General features: G+C 41.3%; 1 protein-coding gene across 6 annotated transcripts in view; it reads left to right on the top strand.

Annotated features, from left to right (window-relative positions):
- Window positions 1-19,504, top strand: part of rerea (arginine-glutamic acid dipeptide (RE) repeats a) — a 115,650-nt gene that overhangs the window by 84,630 nt on the left and 11,516 nt on the right. For all 6 annotated transcript variants that reach the window (XM_035656026.1, XM_035656025.1, XM_035656027.1 and 3 more), the window contains 5 exons: window positions 451-499; window positions 1,373-1,497; window positions 2,593-2,692; window positions 3,448-3,546; window positions 12,004-12,084. In XM_035656026.1, coding sequence (XP_035511919.1) covers window positions 451-499; window positions 1,373-1,497; window positions 2,593-2,692; window positions 3,448-3,546; window positions 12,004-12,084 — 454 coding nt within the window. The remainder of the gene's footprint in view (window positions 1-450; window positions 500-1,372; window positions 1,498-2,592; window positions 2,693-3,447; window positions 3,547-12,003; window positions 12,085-19,504) is intronic.

Below are 19,504 nucleotides of genomic sequence, written 5' to 3'. Positions count from 1 at the left end.
CTCCTCCTCCTCCTCCTCCTTTTAGGGGATTCTGTTTTATTGCTGCATCCACAATATCAGGCTTGCAAATGTGCTCTGCTCAGCTCGCTGTGCAAGAGCAGCCGACCAGGAATATTCTCCTGAAATCTTTATTTGTGTTTCAGAATAAAACACTGTGTACTTTTCTTGTATGTGACTTGCCTGTAATGAATTCCATAATTGAAAGTACAGCTCATGTCTCCTTGCACTGTATTTGATCTTGTCCAGGTCATGAATTATGTGTCTTACATTTTCTTTCTCTTCCCTGCATCAAGGCTTCAGTCAGTTACGATACCCAGTTGAGACTTTGTAGTTCGTGCAGTTGTTCAGCTGATTCAACAGGCACAATGCAGACAGATTTCTTTCAGCTAGCTTTGAAAATGCTGCCAAGTGAATATTTTGTTTCAATCCGCTCTCTTTGTCTCTTCTCAGGCGACTAAACAGCACACAAGGTGAAATCCGAGTGGGACCCAGTCACCAAGTAAGTCATTGTAAAGCACCCATCACTCAGCAGTTAACTTGAGAGATTGTCGTGAACGTTGGAAACAACAGGAAGCCCTTTTTTTGGGGGGGGGGATTTATCCCACAATTGGCTAATAACTCTTCTCTTACCTTTTATAGATGCTGTTTAGTCTGATACATCGTATCGTTTGTCATTTAAGATAAATCCAAACAAGATGTGTAGCAGCATAATAATATCTCCCCATTCAGCTTTAAGACAACTTCTCCCACAAAACAGTTGAAGCTGCTCATAACAATGGGCTAGTTTGGTCTTCGCTGCACTTCTGTTCTCACAAGACATATTATTTAAATTTAGTACATCTAAAAGTTTCTATATACACAAAAAATACAACAGCAATTTTATATGTTAGTGATGTCAGTGTGGCAGTGTACTAATGTGACACACCAGGTGGAATCAAGATCCTGCACTTTACATAAGCGTTTGCATTAAGTTTGCATGATCATTTTACGGTAATATTTGCAACTGTCAGCCTGTTAAACTGTACTGTAGCTTTGTATATTAACTGTGTAACTAAATTTATCAGTAAGCCATTTATATTGCCACTAAATGTAGGAAGGATCTGTATATGCTCCATCTTTAAGAGAAAAAAACGTCTTGAGACAGTCTTGTTCACCTGAAGTGCTTCAAGGACAGAAAGTCATCCAAGTGCTACAGTTCCGTGTTGTGTTAAGATATTGAATCATTGCCACTGTAACTTTGCCCCATTCCTCGCTGCCACCACCCAGTGAAAAGTTGATGACAGGGGGTTGAAAGCTGATATTTTCTTCAAGCTTGCAAGCTATTTGTAGTGTGACACCATCTGTCCTCCTCCTTCTCCCTGGACCTAATTAGGCCAAGCTCCCAGAGCTGCAGCCTTTCCCCTCTCCTGGTGGCCAGGCCGTGACCGAGAATGAGGAGCTGGTCTGGATGCCAGGGGTCAATGACTGTGATCTTCTCATGTACCTCAGAGCCGCAAGGTGAGTTCAGACCTGGCTGCCAAGTTTGCCCAACTAGTTCAGAGGAAAACTATCACCAATGATGTTAAAGGTTTTTCAAAAATATGTAACCCCAAACTGTCCACTGTATTGATCCCTGCGGGTAGTTGCATAAATTCAGAACTTAAAACATCAGTAAAAGTAAAAGTTTCCGTACCAAAGATTAGTCAAACCAAATCTCTGTAAGTCCCTAGAGTAGTATTTTATGCGACGTATTAATATTACACTTCATCAGGTGTTGTATCATGGGATAAAATCAGTCATCAGTGTTGCCCCGAGATGTTGCTGCAGTGAAAGTGATATGTGTTAACAGGTTTCTGTGTTAATGTGTAGTCAGGGGCCACAGTGTAATTAATCACAGTCAGTCAGTATGACAGACAGTGTTATATAAATTCCATCAGAGTCTATATCCATCCATCATATTTGTTTTCATGCTTACCAATGTTACATAGGCCTATATTATGTTGTATTTGAATTTATGTGCTTAAAGCCTGTCAAATCCCTGCTCAGTGAAAATGGAGTTTTTCTCTCTGGAACAATGTTCAGACAGTCATTTGACTTTCACAGTAGCCCCAAATTATTCAGTGCAGTATAATGTCAGACATAGAAAGGTGGTAAATTCTTACATTTGAGAATCGGGAAGCAACAAATGTTTGGAATTTAAAAAAAAAGATTTAAAAGATTAATTGATTATAGGTAGTTGCCAATCAATTTTTTGTTGATGACGTTAATAAACTGATGTTGAAGTTTCACTACATTTCTTACCAAGCTAGCTAGTTAATTTTATAGAGGAAATAAAAAATTACCTTGCTGTGCTATTGAATGTTGGTCAGCCTGTTTATTAGTTCCTTGTTTTGAATATTGTGCCATCTTGCTACAATGTAATTTTAAAGTTATATCAGTATGTTGAAGTGCCAGAAATTGTTTTTACATGAAATAAGTAATTTATAATTACATGTCAACACTTTAGAAGTTTGGTAAATGAGGGTAAAACTGTTAAGCTGACCCCTGCTTATCGTCAGCTGTTGACATTTCTACTAAGGCCATTTTAATGTTGATTTTATGTGTTGTCCACAGGAGCATGGCTGCCTTTGCAGGGATGTGTGACGGAGGCTCAACCGAAGACGGGTGTCTAGCAGCTTCTCGAGATGACACTACATTAAACGCACTTAACACTGTAAGTAACTGCAATAAGTCTAACACTAGAAATCATGTACACATGAGGTTTCTCAATAAAATAAAACAGAGTTTCACAATAAAATGTTGCCTTTGAATTGCTGGGACGGTACTGCTCTGCAGTGATGGGCAATGATAAAGCCTCTGAACCAGTAGAGTAGCCCCCTGTAGTGAACCCAGCCTCAGAGGCTTACAATACATTAGGTGTAATGAGAGATTTGTCCGTCACATTGATAATGAATACTGAGGAATCAAGCACAAGAAAGAGATTAGAATCATCATAAACAGGGCATTTATATTCCGACTCTATAAACTGGAAAATTAACATAGCGGGCAGGTCATTGTCTCTCGACCTTCCTCTCTATTTGCAATTCCAATGAGTAATGCTTGTTTATTCTCAGAGGAAGAGCTCCAGCGCTGCCTGTTTCACCCATTTGAATGTGACACAGGGCTTAAATCTGCACAGTGATTGCCTTTGTCACCCTGTTGTTTATTTCCAGGGTGGTTCTTGGATCTTTGCACAGCATTTCCTCTGATGCTCTAAGATCTCTAGTAAAAAGCTTCAGTCAACTCTGGATGTAAAATCTGTTTGTAATCCAAATCAGCTCAATAAAATATGTCAATATAACTCAAAATGTCCCTTCGGTGTGACTGTAAAGAAAGCTGGCATCTTTGTAAAATGTTCCTTTTTTAATATATCCATGCATGGTCTTATAATCAGAATAATAAGCTGTTATTTTTTGTGATTGTCCTCAGCTTCACGAGAGCAGCTATGATGCAGGAAAAGCTCTCCAGCGTCTGGTGAAGAAGCCTGTACCCAAACTGATAGAGAAGTGCTGGTCTGAGGATGAAGTGGTAAGAGAGCCTTTGATTTGGAAATGCATTAACAAAGAAAATGTACTTGAAAAATAACTACTTATGTCAGGGTATTAAATAGTTTTCTTGCTGTTTCTTGGTATTTCTTGTATGGGTAGCTGCTGTCTGTCAGAGCCTGGTTTGTGTCTTTAGAGGGAGCTGTTGAGAGAGAGTTAGAACAAGGCTCTTGGCCCCCTCTCACAAGACATCACTAAAAACACTCGTCAGTTTCCAGCTCCTCCAAGGCCCGAGAGCAGCTGCATCCTGTTTATCACCCACAGAATAAATCTTAAGCGTGGAAGTCTGGAAAGGGAAAAGATTGAGGGCTGGTAATGTTAGCCTCCATTTGAATTTAGATGTGAATTTCACCACAGCTGTTGAAGGGTTGGAATCAGAAAATGGCAGCCCTTTTTCCTGATCAAACACCACATCATGAAGGAGTAGGAGGGAGAATGAAAGTGCTGGATACACACCATGTCAAAACAACTGAGAGCTGCGGCTTTGGCCTTGATGCTTTATGACACACTGCACTACGTGTTTGTATACCAACTCTCTTTTAAAGATAACAATGCTGACTGATCTGACTGTGGATCGTAGAAAAACAAAAGGCTCCACCACTAAAATTCTTCTATGTTAGTTTTTCCTCCTTCTGGGTGAATCATCCTTTCCCCTTTGATATTGTTTGGTAGTGCTGAAGCTTGGCAGTCCGTTGTTGAGCTTTGAATACAGCAGCTCAGATCCGGTGGAAGTGAATGGGTTGATTTGTCTCGTAATTGAACATGATGGGCACATTTGAATAAAGCCAGAGCCCACGGCAGGACCACAGCAAATCACAACAAATTAAGTCAGCCATCCTTTTGTGGACTGGTTATTAGTTCGCCTTTATTTATGCAAGCTTCCTGTCGCCAAGCTAAACTGCTGTGCGAAGATGATCAGAGCGGGGGACAGGCATGTTGATAGGAGGCTTTATTGCCACACTCCACCACAGTAGGTCTACCATAGACCACTTGCCAAAGAAGCCCAGTAGGGACTTGAGAGTAGGAGCTGTAAATACCCAGATTCAGACAGTAAAGTGGTCACTTCAGTAAAGATTTACCATTACAGTGTTATTTATCTGTATTGATAGACTGTAGTCTATTCTTATAATGTTAAAGCACTGAACTCAGTTGCACAGGCTAGGAAAAAACATTATCTTATATTTTCTTACAATGTGGCTGAAATCAGTAAAGGATACCACAATATAACCCAACCAATACTGGATTTCTGAGTCTCTATCCATCAATACTGATATATGGAAGTTTTAATAAATCAACATATAACATGAACAAACATTCTTGAGGCAGATGCCTTATATTGTTTTTTTTTTATAGACTATACATTATACAGTGCAAAAACAAACTTGTAATGAAGACACTTAGACATTACCAATTACCTCAAACCTAGTTTGGCATTTTGTACTGCAATTCCTTTATAGTTACCAGCCGACACACATACACCAATATGAAATGTCTACAGTAAGCTAATATGGTTGTATACCACAACATAGCACATGTATGCAAAATTACATTTAAGTCATCACATCGATGTTTAATGCAATGAATTGTGTTCCACTTGTATATTAAAACTCATAACACACACATGAAATGCAAAAACCTTAACAAAGGTTTTAGAAACAAAAGTAAACTACTAAGCTATTAACATATAATTATAATAAAATTCCACTGAAAGACAATAACATTGAATTATTGCCCAGTCCTGAATGCTCATCACATTAAATTTATTCAGTAACATCGGTAAAGGCAGCGCCATCCACACTTCCACAGAGGAGTTTCATCATGTTCAGACAGCATTATGTAAGTGAAGAGGCGGAGCTATCAGTACAGTACACACTGTTGGCCATGTTCAGTGGCGGGTGTGTTTTTTGTCTTTCGGATGGAGGCGGTCAGCAGGCCAGTCTGTGCTCCACCTGACCCACAGTGGCTCCACAGCCTGGAGAAGCATCTTGTCTCTGGTCGGCCAAGGACACAGATCCCAGTGATCTGATCACCAGTTGTGCCTTTTCAGCCCTGCAGCCTTGAGGGACAGGTATAAATGTAGCTCCAACCCTGACGCACTCAGAGAAATCAGCCCTGTTGCTCTTTATTTATTTATCAGCCATTGCTCTGCCTCTCCTCCTTCCTCTTTCTCACCCTCTTCCATCTCATCCCCCCTCTTGGACTAGCTTCATTATTCCTGCCTGCTCTTTTTTCACCCCACCCCTGCATTCTTTTAGAGATGTGAATAAAAGTGACAGCGGGGGCCGCTGGAATGACAGAATCAGCCTGTCTGCAGGGTCACTTGTCACCCTCCCCTCCCCCCTTTGACTTCTCTTGCCCCCTCCCACCGTACCTCTCTTCTCTCCTGCAGCTGCTGCCACATAGCACATACTAATCCTGGACCTTAACTCTCTAATGTCTAGAAAAATATTTTCTCCCCACACACACTCTTCGAACAGAAAGATAAGGCCACTGCTGTAATCATTTGTAAACTCTTTCATTACTGCTGTGGGGGAAGTGACAACATTCACAGTCAACTTGTGAACAATCTTTCACTGTGAGACTTCACTATTGACTGTTTATGTACATCTTCATCACCTTAATGTGAGAACAACTCAAAGGTGATAATTACAATGAAAAACCTCAGATGTTAAAAATGGATATAAAACTATAAATATTTCACCATAAACATCTACTGCGCAGTCTAACCTCCTTATAGCTGTTGTGTACTGGACTGAGAGTAGAGGAGTGTTTGATTTAACCACCAGAAAAAGAAAAATATAATTACTAATATAATTACTGTTATTATGGGCGGCTGAAATGTTTCAGACAGTCAGTATAGTCCTCTGCTTTTTCTAAAGTTTAACCGAGAGAGGCGATTCCCACACCACTTGTGTGTTTTATCAGAAGCCAGATCAATCCTCCCTGCCTACACACAACTCTCTTCCCATCCTTTTGATTGCGCTATAGTCTCAACGGCAAAAATAAACTCTCTTTAAACCACAAGCACTTCAAGTGAAAAGCATACAGGTTGTTTCTTTTTGTTTCCATTAAATGCCTCGCCACTGATGCCGTATTGAAAAATAGCGATATTGTTACAGCACTGAATAGTTCTTATATGTAAATAACCACTTCTTGTAAAGCATGAAACCACAATTAGTTGACAGGATATGATTATCAGCAGTGAGAACAAACATCTGCTTTTTAGATCAGAAAAAATAAATAAAAAATGCCGTTACAGATTTTTAACAGTTTTTGTCACTTTCTGGGCAAGTACAAATACATGTTTTTGATTTAAAAAAAACAAAAAACATTGCACATTACGATATAAAGTTGTGGCTAAAAGATTATAGAATCCTTGAATCAGAATCAGAAATACTTTATTTCTGATTCTGATAAAGTAGTTAATCCAGTTTTGTTAGTTAATGTTGATGCTGTGGTCATTCATTAGATGTACAGACGGCATTGAAAAACCTATAAAGAATTGTTTTTGTTGTAATAAAGTATTGTGTCTTAGTCAAGTTATTTCAGTGTCAATATCATTGTGAAATGTTCTATGTTATTGTATACAGATGTCAGTACACAGTTTCATCATTGGCCTCTTTTTCTAATATCCAGATTATCTTTATTGAAGTATTAGTGAACAGGATTATAGTGAGAAAGTTTACATTTTTATTTTTAAAAGAATCCTAAAAATAATAATTGTAATGAATTATCAGTAAGTTGATAAATTAAAGTAAGAGCTTTAAATGAATTGATTTTACTCTAAAAGTTATCTATTCAGACATATCTCAGTAAAATCCAAAGTAAGGTCAGTATTACATTGATTCCTGCAGACACGGTAAAGGTCATCAAAGGGTTCTTGTTCTCACTAGAGACATAATGAAATTGTCTCTTCACATGAACCTGCTGTCATTCCTGAGTGTAAATAACCGGTGCTAATAATGCATCGGCCAACAGGAGGTGCCATATAAACAATCAGAAGCAGCAGCAGCGGCGGCCATGCTGCGTGTCGCCATGTCAGAGACAGAGAGGCTGATCTATGACTGCTGGGGGGCGGCAGGTCTATTCCTCAGCCAGCTGCACTGTGCCGCAGCTTATCTCCGGCTGTGTCTTCAGCTGATGGATGACTGGAGCAGGCTGCCGACGGCACTGAGGTGGAAGGGGAGGGGAGGAGGACGAGGGAGCGAAGAGAGTAGAGTAGCCTCCCCCCAGCGGTTGAACGCAAGCCTGCAGACAGACTTGAGACGCACTGCCCGACCAAAAACACCACAGGCGGATAAAACACAAAATGCCGTCTAGCTGCAGGTTGCATATTATTTCAAAGTTTAGACGAGCAGCTTCACTTCCGCGGTGCTCGTCTGCAGAGGGAGATCTGTTTGCTACACTGAAAGATTTAGTGTCAACAGTGCATTTTATCACCATTATGGTACAGTGCCAGCAATGCTTTTTAGGGTTGTTTAGTAACTAAATAGCAGGCAGGATGGGTGTGTGCTGGAATTTCCTGTCACCTTTTGTGTCAGTACGAGCCAAAGGAAGCAGAGGAGGTTACTTTGTCTGCTAAAGGTTGGCAGAATTATCCATGTTTATTATCGTGTAAATATAAAAACAGCTCTCTTGATCGGTCAAAGTAAGATCTTCAGCTACAGAAAAGTGTTATTTTCAGGTTTTAAGAAGGATTCCTAATCAAAGGGTATACCTCCTTCAATATCTACAGACATTTTTGCATATCTAAACATAGATTGTTATCTTTATGCACAGTGTCGGTGCAAAGAGGATGTGGGTAGTCTAGTGTCTGTCAATGTGGTCTCCCCCTCTCTTCCAGCATGTTGTGATTTCCTCTCAGCACACCGTGGCCAATCTTATTACTAGCAGATATTTCATAACAGGCGGCAGTGTTTTTACCCTTTGGTTTTGGCTGGCGGACCGGCTGTCCTCGGCCCTCCGGGTTTATACACAGCAGGCTTTGAAAGGTCAGCTTTTAACAACGAGTCAAGTATAATGACTCCATATTGAGTGAAAGTGGCTTTGTTTGCTGTTGGACGGTCTTGCGTCAGTGTTTTCGCGGAATGACATTTAGCAGGAATTATGTTCCCTGTGCGAGCCTGCACTCTGTTTGTCATCGTGATACCATCTTTGTGCATATGTCCGCATTATCTTAACCAGTTTTACAACTCCCAACAATCAACTCTCAAGCAGGAAGTGCGCACACACAACAATGGCCTATTGAATAATTTTTTCTCGTTCTCCTCCTCCTTTTATATGTCTCCTCTCCAACCTCACAATAGTGCTCTGTTAGCCTCCGAGGGGGAAACTTGGGGCGGGTGAAAAGCGCCAGCTCTCTGGAACACGCTCAGAGAGAGAAGCCTGTTGTTTCTGCACAGCGGATGGCCATTTGGTAGCGCTTCCACCCAGCTAACCCCCTCCTCCTCCTCTTGCTCTCTCGCTTGCTTGCTCGCTTTAGCTCTCTCAGCCCCTCCTCCGCCGCTGTGTTGCCTAGCAACGGAGGGCTGGAGCAATCAGAGCAGGGGCAGAGCGATTCAGGGAGCAGATTGGCGGATGATTTATTAGCTGGGCTGGAGAGCAGTGAGCCCAGGCAGCTGAAATGGAGCCTTAAACTGGAGCCGACGTGTAGGGAGGGAGGGAGGGAGGTGGCAAGGAGCCAGCGAGAGAAAGAAAACGGAAGGGAGGAGGGAAGCGGGGGAGAGGAGAGAGAGGGAGTGTGCACACAGCTCCTCTATGAAGATGGACGGACAGACTGTGTAAATAGTACAGTTGGGGAACATAATTAAGGTGACATAATTAGGACAGACACACAAGCTGCATGGGCAGAAGTGATTGTGAACTAGTCCTACATTCAGTGCAAGGCAGGAAATCTCAAATCCACCAGCTCCTTCTCCATGTAAGGAGCAGTGGTCCCGCCGTTGGTTGCGAGAGAGAGACGGGTAGGAACAGAGACTCCCAGTTCAGTCAGCAGAATCCCTCTCCGTCTTCAAAAATCTGTTTAAGACCTGTGTCTTCCAAGAGTACTTACGCCGTAATATGCTCTTTCTCTCTCTACAAATTGTCCTTTGCTGTGCACTGATATGTTAACTTCGTACACCTGCAGCCACATGACACTTCAGGTGGGAGTGTTATGATACTTATTCACTTTGAACAAAAGCTTCTCCCAAATAATGTGAATCAAATAAATGTAATTGATCAGAATCTCTCACCTTACTGCTAAAGAGACATTAAACACCTCACAGGTATTTATCCCAACTCATCCTCAGGAGTAACTCTTCTTCAGGATTATTTAAATATTTGTGCAAACATTCTTGAAGCTAATATTTCAGAGGGATATTTACCTAGTTTTGTCATCGCAGGCCAAACAAGCCCTGTACTGTTGCTCCTCTGCAGTGGCGTTCCACTGGTTATATGTAGCTCTGTGGAAGTTTGACTGACAGTCCAAATGGTAATCTGCTCTTAACCCCTTGAGTGGTTGGAGATGGGTGTCGGATGTGGGGGAACGCTTGTGTTGGAGACGGCTCCATCTACTGGCTAATCAACCGCTACACCTTCAGTGTGATTAATGCAAATTAACTGCTGTCTCATGTCACTGATAGAAGAGGCTTTTAGTTCAGCTGTCGGCTCTTTTTCATCCTGCTTTTGATCAGGCCTCTTATGTTTGATTGTTTAGTCTGGTCTAACTGAGACATACGCTTTTATATTTTGTTATTCACAATGACACAGTTAAACTCTAAAACTCCAGACTATTGAGTTTGTTTGCATAATGGAGATAAATACAGTCATTCTTTCCTGTTGTTGAGATAGGTCTGTCTTTCTTGCCTGTAATTTTTCCCTCCTGAAAGACTGTTGTGTTTTGCAGCTGGCTGTGTTACTTCTGTAAATTTGGCTTTTGTTCCCCCCAAAGCTGGGTATGTAAACAATCTGTGGTTACATAATGTACTGTACATGGCATGGAAAAATGAACTCCTGACACTCAGGAGAGACTCCATGTCTGGTTTTCCTTCTCACTTGTCTCCTTCCACCATGTCCAAGACCTTTCTCCTCACAAATTGTATCAGCCTGCCTCCCCTCTCAGGCTGGCAGCTAGTTGAGTTTGTGCCTCTGTGCTCAACCCAAGCTCTGAACACATTTAAAGGACTGCTGTAGTTTCTGTTTCAAAGAAACTGGCAGCTTCAGTGTAGTTTTAATAACAATCAGTGGCCTGGCTTTTCCTGTGTGGGGGTAGAGACATGAATCCTGCTTGTGCCGTGTTAGCGGATCAAGAGCAGGCTGAAATGAGCACTGCTCCCGACACCAACGTGAAACACAGGACTCCACTCCGGGTTTTCCAGCCTGCTGCGAACCAGAGGCTCTCTTGCAGAAAGATCACATGTAAAGCCTTCCCCTTTGTAGTGGAAGAGCAGAGAGTGACAAGCTATTTCTTGCTTGTAAAAAAAGAGGAAAAAAAAGCAGTGTACCGTCGGAGACGTTGTGGATTTGCCCCCTAATTTTTCCTTTACCTGTGGCTGGACGTAGAGATTTGTGCCGTTCTCCCTGAGGACTTTTCCCTGCTTTTTGCTGGAGTTACTTGGTGGAAACGGTTGGCTGAGATCACTGAGGAGCGGGGCTCGCCTCTGGAACAAGAAAGTAAATCTGTTGGTTGTCTGCTTCGCTGGTTATGAATGTTTTCAGCCTCCGCTTTTTATGGCTCGCAGTCTCAGGCTCTTAAAGGAGAAGAAATAAATTGGTATTGTTCAGCTTTTTTGCATTTATTTGTTTCTGGTGTTTTTGAGCTCATTGAGGTGAGGTGGTGTGTCTAAATTCAGTTTTCATGTGAGATTAAATCCGCTGCTATGAAGTAGCAATTTCTGTCATCAGGCCGTTCATTTCTTTTCACTCATGTAAGGCTGTATTCCTCTATTTTACATTGTTTTCTGGGCTTTTAAAATTGGCAAAATGTGCTGATAGAAATAGAAACTGTCCACCATGAACAGTGAGGCATTTTGCTTTCTTTTCAACTCTTAAGTTTAGGCTTTGACTTTAAACTTTTCACTCATGTGATTAACAATATGTCCAACATGTATAGTATTGTGTATGTTTTTATGTTAGATTGTATTTTATAGAACTGTATTTTCTCTGCACATGAAAAGGCGAGCTTAATCTCAGCGTCTCTCCCTGCCTTACTTGTCATTTCCTCTCTCGTTTTGCCCTGACATGGCTGTGTTTTCTCCGGAGTTTAAACGGCTACAGAGGTTTCTAGATACACATAAACCTCTGCAACCACAGACTAGCGAAATGAAAACAATGTTTTTTGTCATGGTGCTAGCCAGTAACTTTATGCGGTCGCAGTTTAGCTGACTTCACAATAGTAACTGGTATTTTTTCTCTCTCTCTCTCTCTCTCTGTCTGTTTGTTCCTCTGTGAAAAATTGCAGAAGCGCTTCATTAAAGGGTTGAGACAGTTCGGCAAAAACTTCTTCAGGATCCGGAAAGAGCTGCTGCCCAACAAAGAAACGGTAAAAGGAGTTATTTCTTTCTGTACTGTTGAACTTTTTCTCTGTGTGTGTGTGTGTGTGTGTGTGTGTGTCATTTGTTTTATTGCACTGAAACATATAAAATGGGGTACATGTGGTTTGCTTGTAACTAATGGAAAGCTTGAGCAGTAAAACATTTTTAGTGTGATATTTTGAGCATGGCTGGTTTTTAACCAGAGGCCTTATTGATAAGAAGTAAGTGCTGCCTGCCAACAACTGTGCTGCAGTATTGTCAGATCTCCCTTCAGGCTGTCTGGGGAGAAAAAAACAAAACAACAACTTGTTATACCCGAGAAGAGAAAAGACTTAATGTACTTTACAGACAGTTACACTTACAAGTTACACGCTGAACATTAATTAGCACCCTCTGTTAGCAAGTAGTAAACAAGTTGTGCAGATGTGATTTGAGCCGTTTATAGCACATCTCAGGTCTGAAGAGCCGCCCTCTTTACCTCTTGTTTGTGTTCAGGTGTTATAGCAGCACCTGAGTTTGTGTTTTGTTTTTGATACGTGTTCCCCCGACTTAAACTGTAGTTAATTATAAAATGCTTCCATGAGAATTAAAAAGTAGGTTGCAGTGGGAGCCTTTTAACACAATGTGAAATCACTGATAGTTGTGATTTTAAAAGGAACTAAATTCTATTTGTGTCTGAAAGTGGATGATTGAGGTTAAACTATAGGCAGAAGACACAACTGAGATTATAGTGCTTAGTACTTTCTTTCTTCAAAGGCCCAAATGAATTATTTTTAGCATATAAATTAGATATATTCACGCATAAATATTTTCAATTAAAGATGTACAATTGGGGTTTTTTGCGTTTCTTTCTCAAATGATTATAGCTGATAATATAGGCTCCTTTGTTTGCTAACATCACTGATGTAAACAAACCTTTAGCATCATCAGAAAATATTAGTAACTATTTTGTGAGTCCTTGTGTTCAACTTGAGAGTAACAGTAGGTTCCACATTTATATATTCTTACTGTTTACCTTTGGGACACAGATTTTGATACCTTTACCTATTTTAAGGATTAAATTATAATGTATTATTATTATTATTATTATTATTATTATTATTCATTCTTAGTGGTTTTAAGGTTTGTCACTTACAAAAACGTTGATCGACGGAGACAAAGAGAAAGATTTCAGGAACTCTTGTAATTGTGTTATTTATGTACACTAGCAGAAGCATGTTCCTCTTGCCAGAGCCTGTGTATGAGTGCGCACGCGTCAGTGTGTTAATCAGCACTGAACAACTGTGTGACTTGTTACATGGGTCAAACCCAGGCCTGACAATGATTAACAACAGTTAACCTTATTAAAGGTGATCATTATGTAGAAAACAAAGCATAGCAACCACACAGTTTGTGCTGTTAAGCTTACAGCAGCTTACTACAATTTTTGTTTCGTATATCTGCACAATGAAGAAGCTTGAAGAAGTTGTTGTTTTTGTTTTTCTTGGCTGTAATTGGCAATAAAGGGAACATGTTGTACATGAACACGTTGCTTCAAAGTCTGACTTAGCGGTTAGATTATTCCTAAATCTGCATTTTGATTCATGGAGCAGTGCAGACCTTGCTGTTTCTGTGAGGCTGCTCATGCTGGAAGTGTGCCGAAGCACTGCTGACACAGACATCAAAGGAAAATCAAAGGTGTTTGTCATACTTCTCGCCACTTCATTTCCTCGTCTGCTGTGAACTGAGGATATGTCAGGCCCACTTCTCAAACACCCCCCCACCCCCCCTGTACTCCCACCCCCCCACCCCCACCACACACACAATATGTAATATTTTTACTCAAGAACTCTTTAGTGTGTCACCTCCTTTATGCAGCATTTTCTATTCCTCAAAACCAATTTGAACCCCTTGAATAAGAGATTAAAGTGTATGAATACTTTCACTTTCCTCACAGAGGTTTCTTCAATTATTTTTACTGGTTTTCAAATATATGACTAGTCCAGTTGATTGGCTATAAAGGAGGTATTAATGTAATTCAACCTGGAGGGGGAGTCTACTTGGCACGGAAGGTAATAGACCTCCTCCAGGATCTAGGCCTGCCACCACCACAGAGCAGAGACAGATTAATTTTTCCCCTGCAAATGGAAAATAAACTGCCCTTTAAACATATGAAAAGAGGAGAAAATGACTGGGAGAGCAAAAGGAGGGTAGCAGCGACCGGAGGAGAAGGGGGTAAGGTTGGGGCTCAACATAGACGCTGAAAAGACTGAAAAAAAAAAACTCTTTGCTTATGATTGAACTTGCTTTTGTACTGTAAGACTGATCTGAGCGAGTGCTAGTCAATACCCAGAGGAAAGCTCCATTTATTTTCTACCTGCTCATTTCAAAATCCTATATCAGGAACACAAGCACAACAATATCTCTAGATATTTTAGATCTGGGGAAACCACAGGCACATATTTCTCTTATTCCACTTTTATGTCGAGCTATCAAAAAATAAGTATGTTGCCGAAATTAGGGTGTCCCTGTCTGAAGTCCTGGCCCGGACTGCTGTTGTTGAAATCGGAGTGCAGGGCATAAAGCCCTTGGGTCCAGAGGTCCAGTACAGTGTGTCTGCCCCTCACTGTTCCTCCCGCTAGCCCCTATTAGCCGCACTGGCGCTTCAGGGGCAGCGCGGCTCAAACTGCCAGTGCCAAGGGTAAGCACCCAGTGCTGTGTAAACACACCAGGCCTGACTAACACTCAGGAATGCTTTATATAAAGTCACATAAAGGCCCAGAGGGGGAAGTGGGTGTGTCGTCTGACCGTCTGCAACTGGCTTTGATGCCACCATTTTCTTCACCATAGAAAGGACGTCATGGAACATGAGCTTGCTGCTTCCAGTGTTTAAACAGCTAAATATGCTGAAATGGCAGATTACAGATAACTCTGCCCCTGATATTTTTACTGGACGGGGTTTTCATAAAAATGTGGTTTTAAGGGATATCAACAGACGGTATTTGCTGAACAGATTTGTATCAACCACAGATCTGTTTGCTGCACAGCCAAACAGAGAAATTGACAGTTGAAAATTAGATCAAATTAGGATGCTTATTTTTCGGCTTATATCCGTACATGACTGAGCCCAAACCATTTCATTGGTGGTAAAGAGGGACAGCGGTTAACTTACTAATGTTGTAGAGAGATTAATGTGCAAATAAGGGCATATTAACATAACTGGACTTTGACTATTTTAGGGACGAGGCTATTTTCAGTGTTCAGTCACCAGTTTCTCTTTACTGCGGGGAAGGCACAAAGTAAAATATGCATGTATCTTTGTGCCCTATGAGAATTAGAAATTGTCTTAAAATACAAGTAATTGATTTACTTTATTCACACATATCATCGTTTTATGTATTTCTAGATCATAAATATTTTTCACAATAGTACAAAGAGCAACCATAATCTAATGAATTTAATGAGGCACTGTAAAACAATTTGAGCATGTGTGTATGTATCAGTTTGGTTTTTCCTCATGCCCCCGTTCCTGCATTCTCGTGACTGCTCGCCTTTACCCAACATTTAAATATTAACGGTCATATATTATGTTCATATATCGGTGCAGAATTAGCACCGACACAGTTAACTAATTGTATTTTAGTGACATTTTGTAAAAAAATAATAATAATAATTTTGAGAATTAAGATACAGAAAACATGTATGTAGTAATATAATACCATAATACAGTTTTAGTAAAACAGTCTGCTGAAATCCGTGGAAACTTACAGGACAGAAAAAAAGGAATAAAACATTAAACTGATTCGTAGAGACATTTTTATGCTGCGGGTTCCCGCTTTGTTTTGGCACGGAGGTGGAGAAGACAGAAAGGTGGTGTGGCAGTGTGTTAGGAAAGCTAACACAGGTGAAGCCAGAGTGTGTATTTGGTTCGTGTTAATGTCACAAGTCAAACAAGTGTCCTCAGAGTCATTGGTTCCAACAGCTGGACAAGTGAAAGCAGTTATTTGAAAAATATATAATTCTCAGTAATACCATGTCTTCATTTAATTGTGACCGAACAGCACAGGGCACAGAAGTCACAGTGACTGCAGACCATGTTGTCATTGTCAGGGCATATGGGCGACCTGAGTATGTCAGATTCTTAACAAGGCTGTCTTGTTTCTGTCGGCACTCAGATGAAGCAGGAGGTGATGTGCTGAACGGTTCTTGCAGCATCTTGTTCTCTCAGAAAAGAGAGCACTCAGCCCCCCCAGGCCCTGTCATTTACAGGATGGCCAACAGGAGAACAGTGTTCTCAACACAACCTCACAGCAGATGTTTGCCCTGGTACAATCTGTACAAACGTCAAATTGAATTCATTGCCATGTCCTTAGCTCAGCAGCCAGAACCTTGGGGATGACTGTGATTATAAATACTTTGGTTCAAACACTAATTAAACCAGCTACAAACTACAGGGGCCTGGTCCAGTTGGCAGCAGCTGTCAGTAGTGTGACAGAACAGCTTTCGTGTTTGGTAAATGATATAACTTGTTTAGGCATTGAAATCGCTGTCGGCTGATGGAAGCTCAACCAGCATGTATTGATGTTCTTTCAGCAGACCACAGGCGATTTAGCATGGTGGACTGTAGGCAAAATCTTTTTTCAGCCTAATAGATAGATCACGGGGAGCCGGAGCACCCTGGTTAATTGAGTTCTTTGGTAGGCTTCATGTTGTGGTTTTGGGGGACTATCTTATCAGCAGAACACGCAGGATCGACCCTCCAGCAAAAAGGCACTGTTGCCACCCAATCTGCTTTCATTGGCAAAAGCGCTTACAGCAGGAAAAACACGAGTGCTGATTCTTCAGCATGTGCATCCCTGACCTGTGAAAGCAGAGCTTATTCAGTCATTCTCCGGCAGAAAGGCTCAGCGCAGCAGGGAATGGCTGTCTATTTAACCGCCTTTCACATACACTCTGCTCCACTAGCTAAGGTCCTTTTACTATTCAGTCGCCGCTATCTGCCGATGGGCTTCGAGGCGTCACCGTGCTGGAGGTCTATTTCTGAATCCACTTGCATACATGTGGCTGATACCTCGAATATTTGACAATATTTGTCCCCTGGATTTTATTTCACAAAGGCTCTGAGGTGAAATTGTGCAGCTTTGGCAATAAAAGCTCAATTAAAAAGCAACATTGATTTTATTTATAGGCCACAATATTTTAGATTTTATTAAACTTGCTGCAGGAATATTCTTTTATTAGTGTTTATGTTGTTTAATTAGCGGTAATTTATTCAAAGACCAGCTTTTAACTTGTTAACTGTGACAAGCTAGTCCCATATAGTGAGCTTGAGTTTTAGATCAATATTTTTATGTCATCTGTATACTTTAAGGATCACAGATACTTTAATAGGAATGCTGTTTAGAAACTCCAGATAAGTAAACATGCACTTTTTCTACAGAAGAACACGTTTAATGGCCCTGTAGGCATCACAAGTATGCTTCTGACCTGCTTAACCACATAAGCGTTTACAAAGTTACCCCCTACAGTTACAGTCGGCGTGAGGATGACAGAAAAGTCAAGCACCACTCACTGAAACGATACACTGCGCAACCTGTCATGGGTGATGAAGAATACCAAGTCCAGGGGTCGAGCACATACATAATTAAACTCGGGTTTGATTTAGAGCAGAGAAATACATCCCCCCTTCACTTCACTGAAATGAATCAGGAAGCAATCCTACCTCCTCCGGCTTCAGACTGTGGAGGAAGCAGGAGGAGCACAGGTTCACGCTGCACTAATGGATGTTTACACAACTCACTATCAGCCACCAGAACCCAGAAATCACATGCTCCCTGTGCGCTCCGCTCTCACGGCTGCTGCTACACTGCTCTAAGTTTTTAGCTGAGGTTTTTATTTGGTGAGAGATTTTTAGGTTGGGTTGTGGTTGGACTGAATGTTGATTGTCCATTGTTATCCTCTGCTGGCTCTTTATTCCTCCCTCTCGGCTCTCCTCCACACTCGGCCCTCCCCCTCCTCCTCAGCTCTCCCCTGTTCTCTCCTCCTTCCCCTGCTCTTGCCAGTAACGGCCTTAACCGTTTGGCTTCATGTCAAAGCAGGGGCCTTTTGTGGCTCTGTCACAAATCTGCCAGGAAAAACAGAAACCATCTGTTCAGGCCTGGGCCTGAGAGGGGATGAGGGTGTAAATACATGAGTTTAGCCCTCGCCCTCAGCCCTGTCTGCGCACACAGGACCACCAAGCTCAGAGGAGGATTCTGCACTCCCGCTCACCCTCAACCCGCACTCCCACCTGCAGTTATACTGTAGTTGACTGTGGTTTCATGGTTAACCTTATTCAACCTAACCTTTACAAACAGGAACATAAAAACGGTTTAAAACACAGTGACTGAGTACAAAAGTGAATATGAGCATATCAGGAATTATTTTTAGGGATTTTCAACACATACAATTGCTACCATGTAGAGACTGAGGCTACATTTTCCTCCATCACCTGTTGACTTCTGTTATAGCAAATGAATGCACATCTCTTTATCTATTTTACATATTCATTTTAAATATCTCTGTATAATATAATAATATACTGTTAAGATATAAAAACAGTGTATTTATGTACCAGCTCTGGATTTATACTATCTAAAGAGCACAGATTATTTTTTTGTAATTTAACTAATTTCTATTAATTACAATAAAATGAGGAAGAGTAAAAATCTTTGCACAATGGATGAAAATCAGTTTCTCAGGGTTGGAGTATCGAAGAAAACATTGCTGTACATAATCTTGAACTCCACATGCATTTCAAACATACATACTTGTATGTTGACGACCATTTTAAGTGGCAATAACCGGGATGGAAGCCCTGAGTGTCGTGATAGGAGGGTAAGCCCTTTCCTTGTCGGATAATCCACCGGCCAGAAAGCTCCTGCAGATGGAAGCAGTCTAAAAGGCCTTATAATACAGAGCTTATGTTGTCACTATCTCATGTTCTGCCGAGCGGCAGCACACTCTGTACCGCTCTGCAGTGATTTAGTGGACTGGGGGAAAATTATGGTGCGGAGGCCAGGGCCAGTCTAGATTTCTATTTCAAGTATTTCCATGAATTTTTACTGGTGAACTGTTTTAGAGACAGGTTCATGGGTTTGTTTCTGCTTTACTGTCGTCGTCTTTTTATGAAGAAATGGCAACTTTTCTCGGAAGCCTCCATAAGCACACACAAACTCGCTGGCTAAACGATCACGGGGAAGGAACACAAGGTAATGAAAGTGTTGCTGTGGGCATATGGCAGCGTGACAAAGTGACTCTGATAGAAAAAAAGTACACAGTCAGTGTGAGGGATCGGACATATGGGGCTTCAGGGGAACCAAACTTGACTCGCAGGCAGACTGAGCGGTAATCTGTCAGTCTGCCTTTCACACTAGTTTACAGCACAAAGCCCCTCTCAACTGCAGGAAT

The sequence above is a fragment of the Morone saxatilis genome, unplaced genomic scaffold (genome assembly GCF_004916995.1).
Source record: "Morone saxatilis isolate NCDOM2014 unplaced genomic scaffold, NCSU_SB_2.0 Contig15, whole genome shotgun sequence".
NCBI classification, from domain to species: domain Eukaryota; kingdom Metazoa; phylum Chordata; class Actinopteri; family Moronidae; genus Morone; species Morone saxatilis.
Note: the sequence above shows the minus strand (reverse complement) of the source record. Positions and strands in the feature narration are given on the sequence as shown.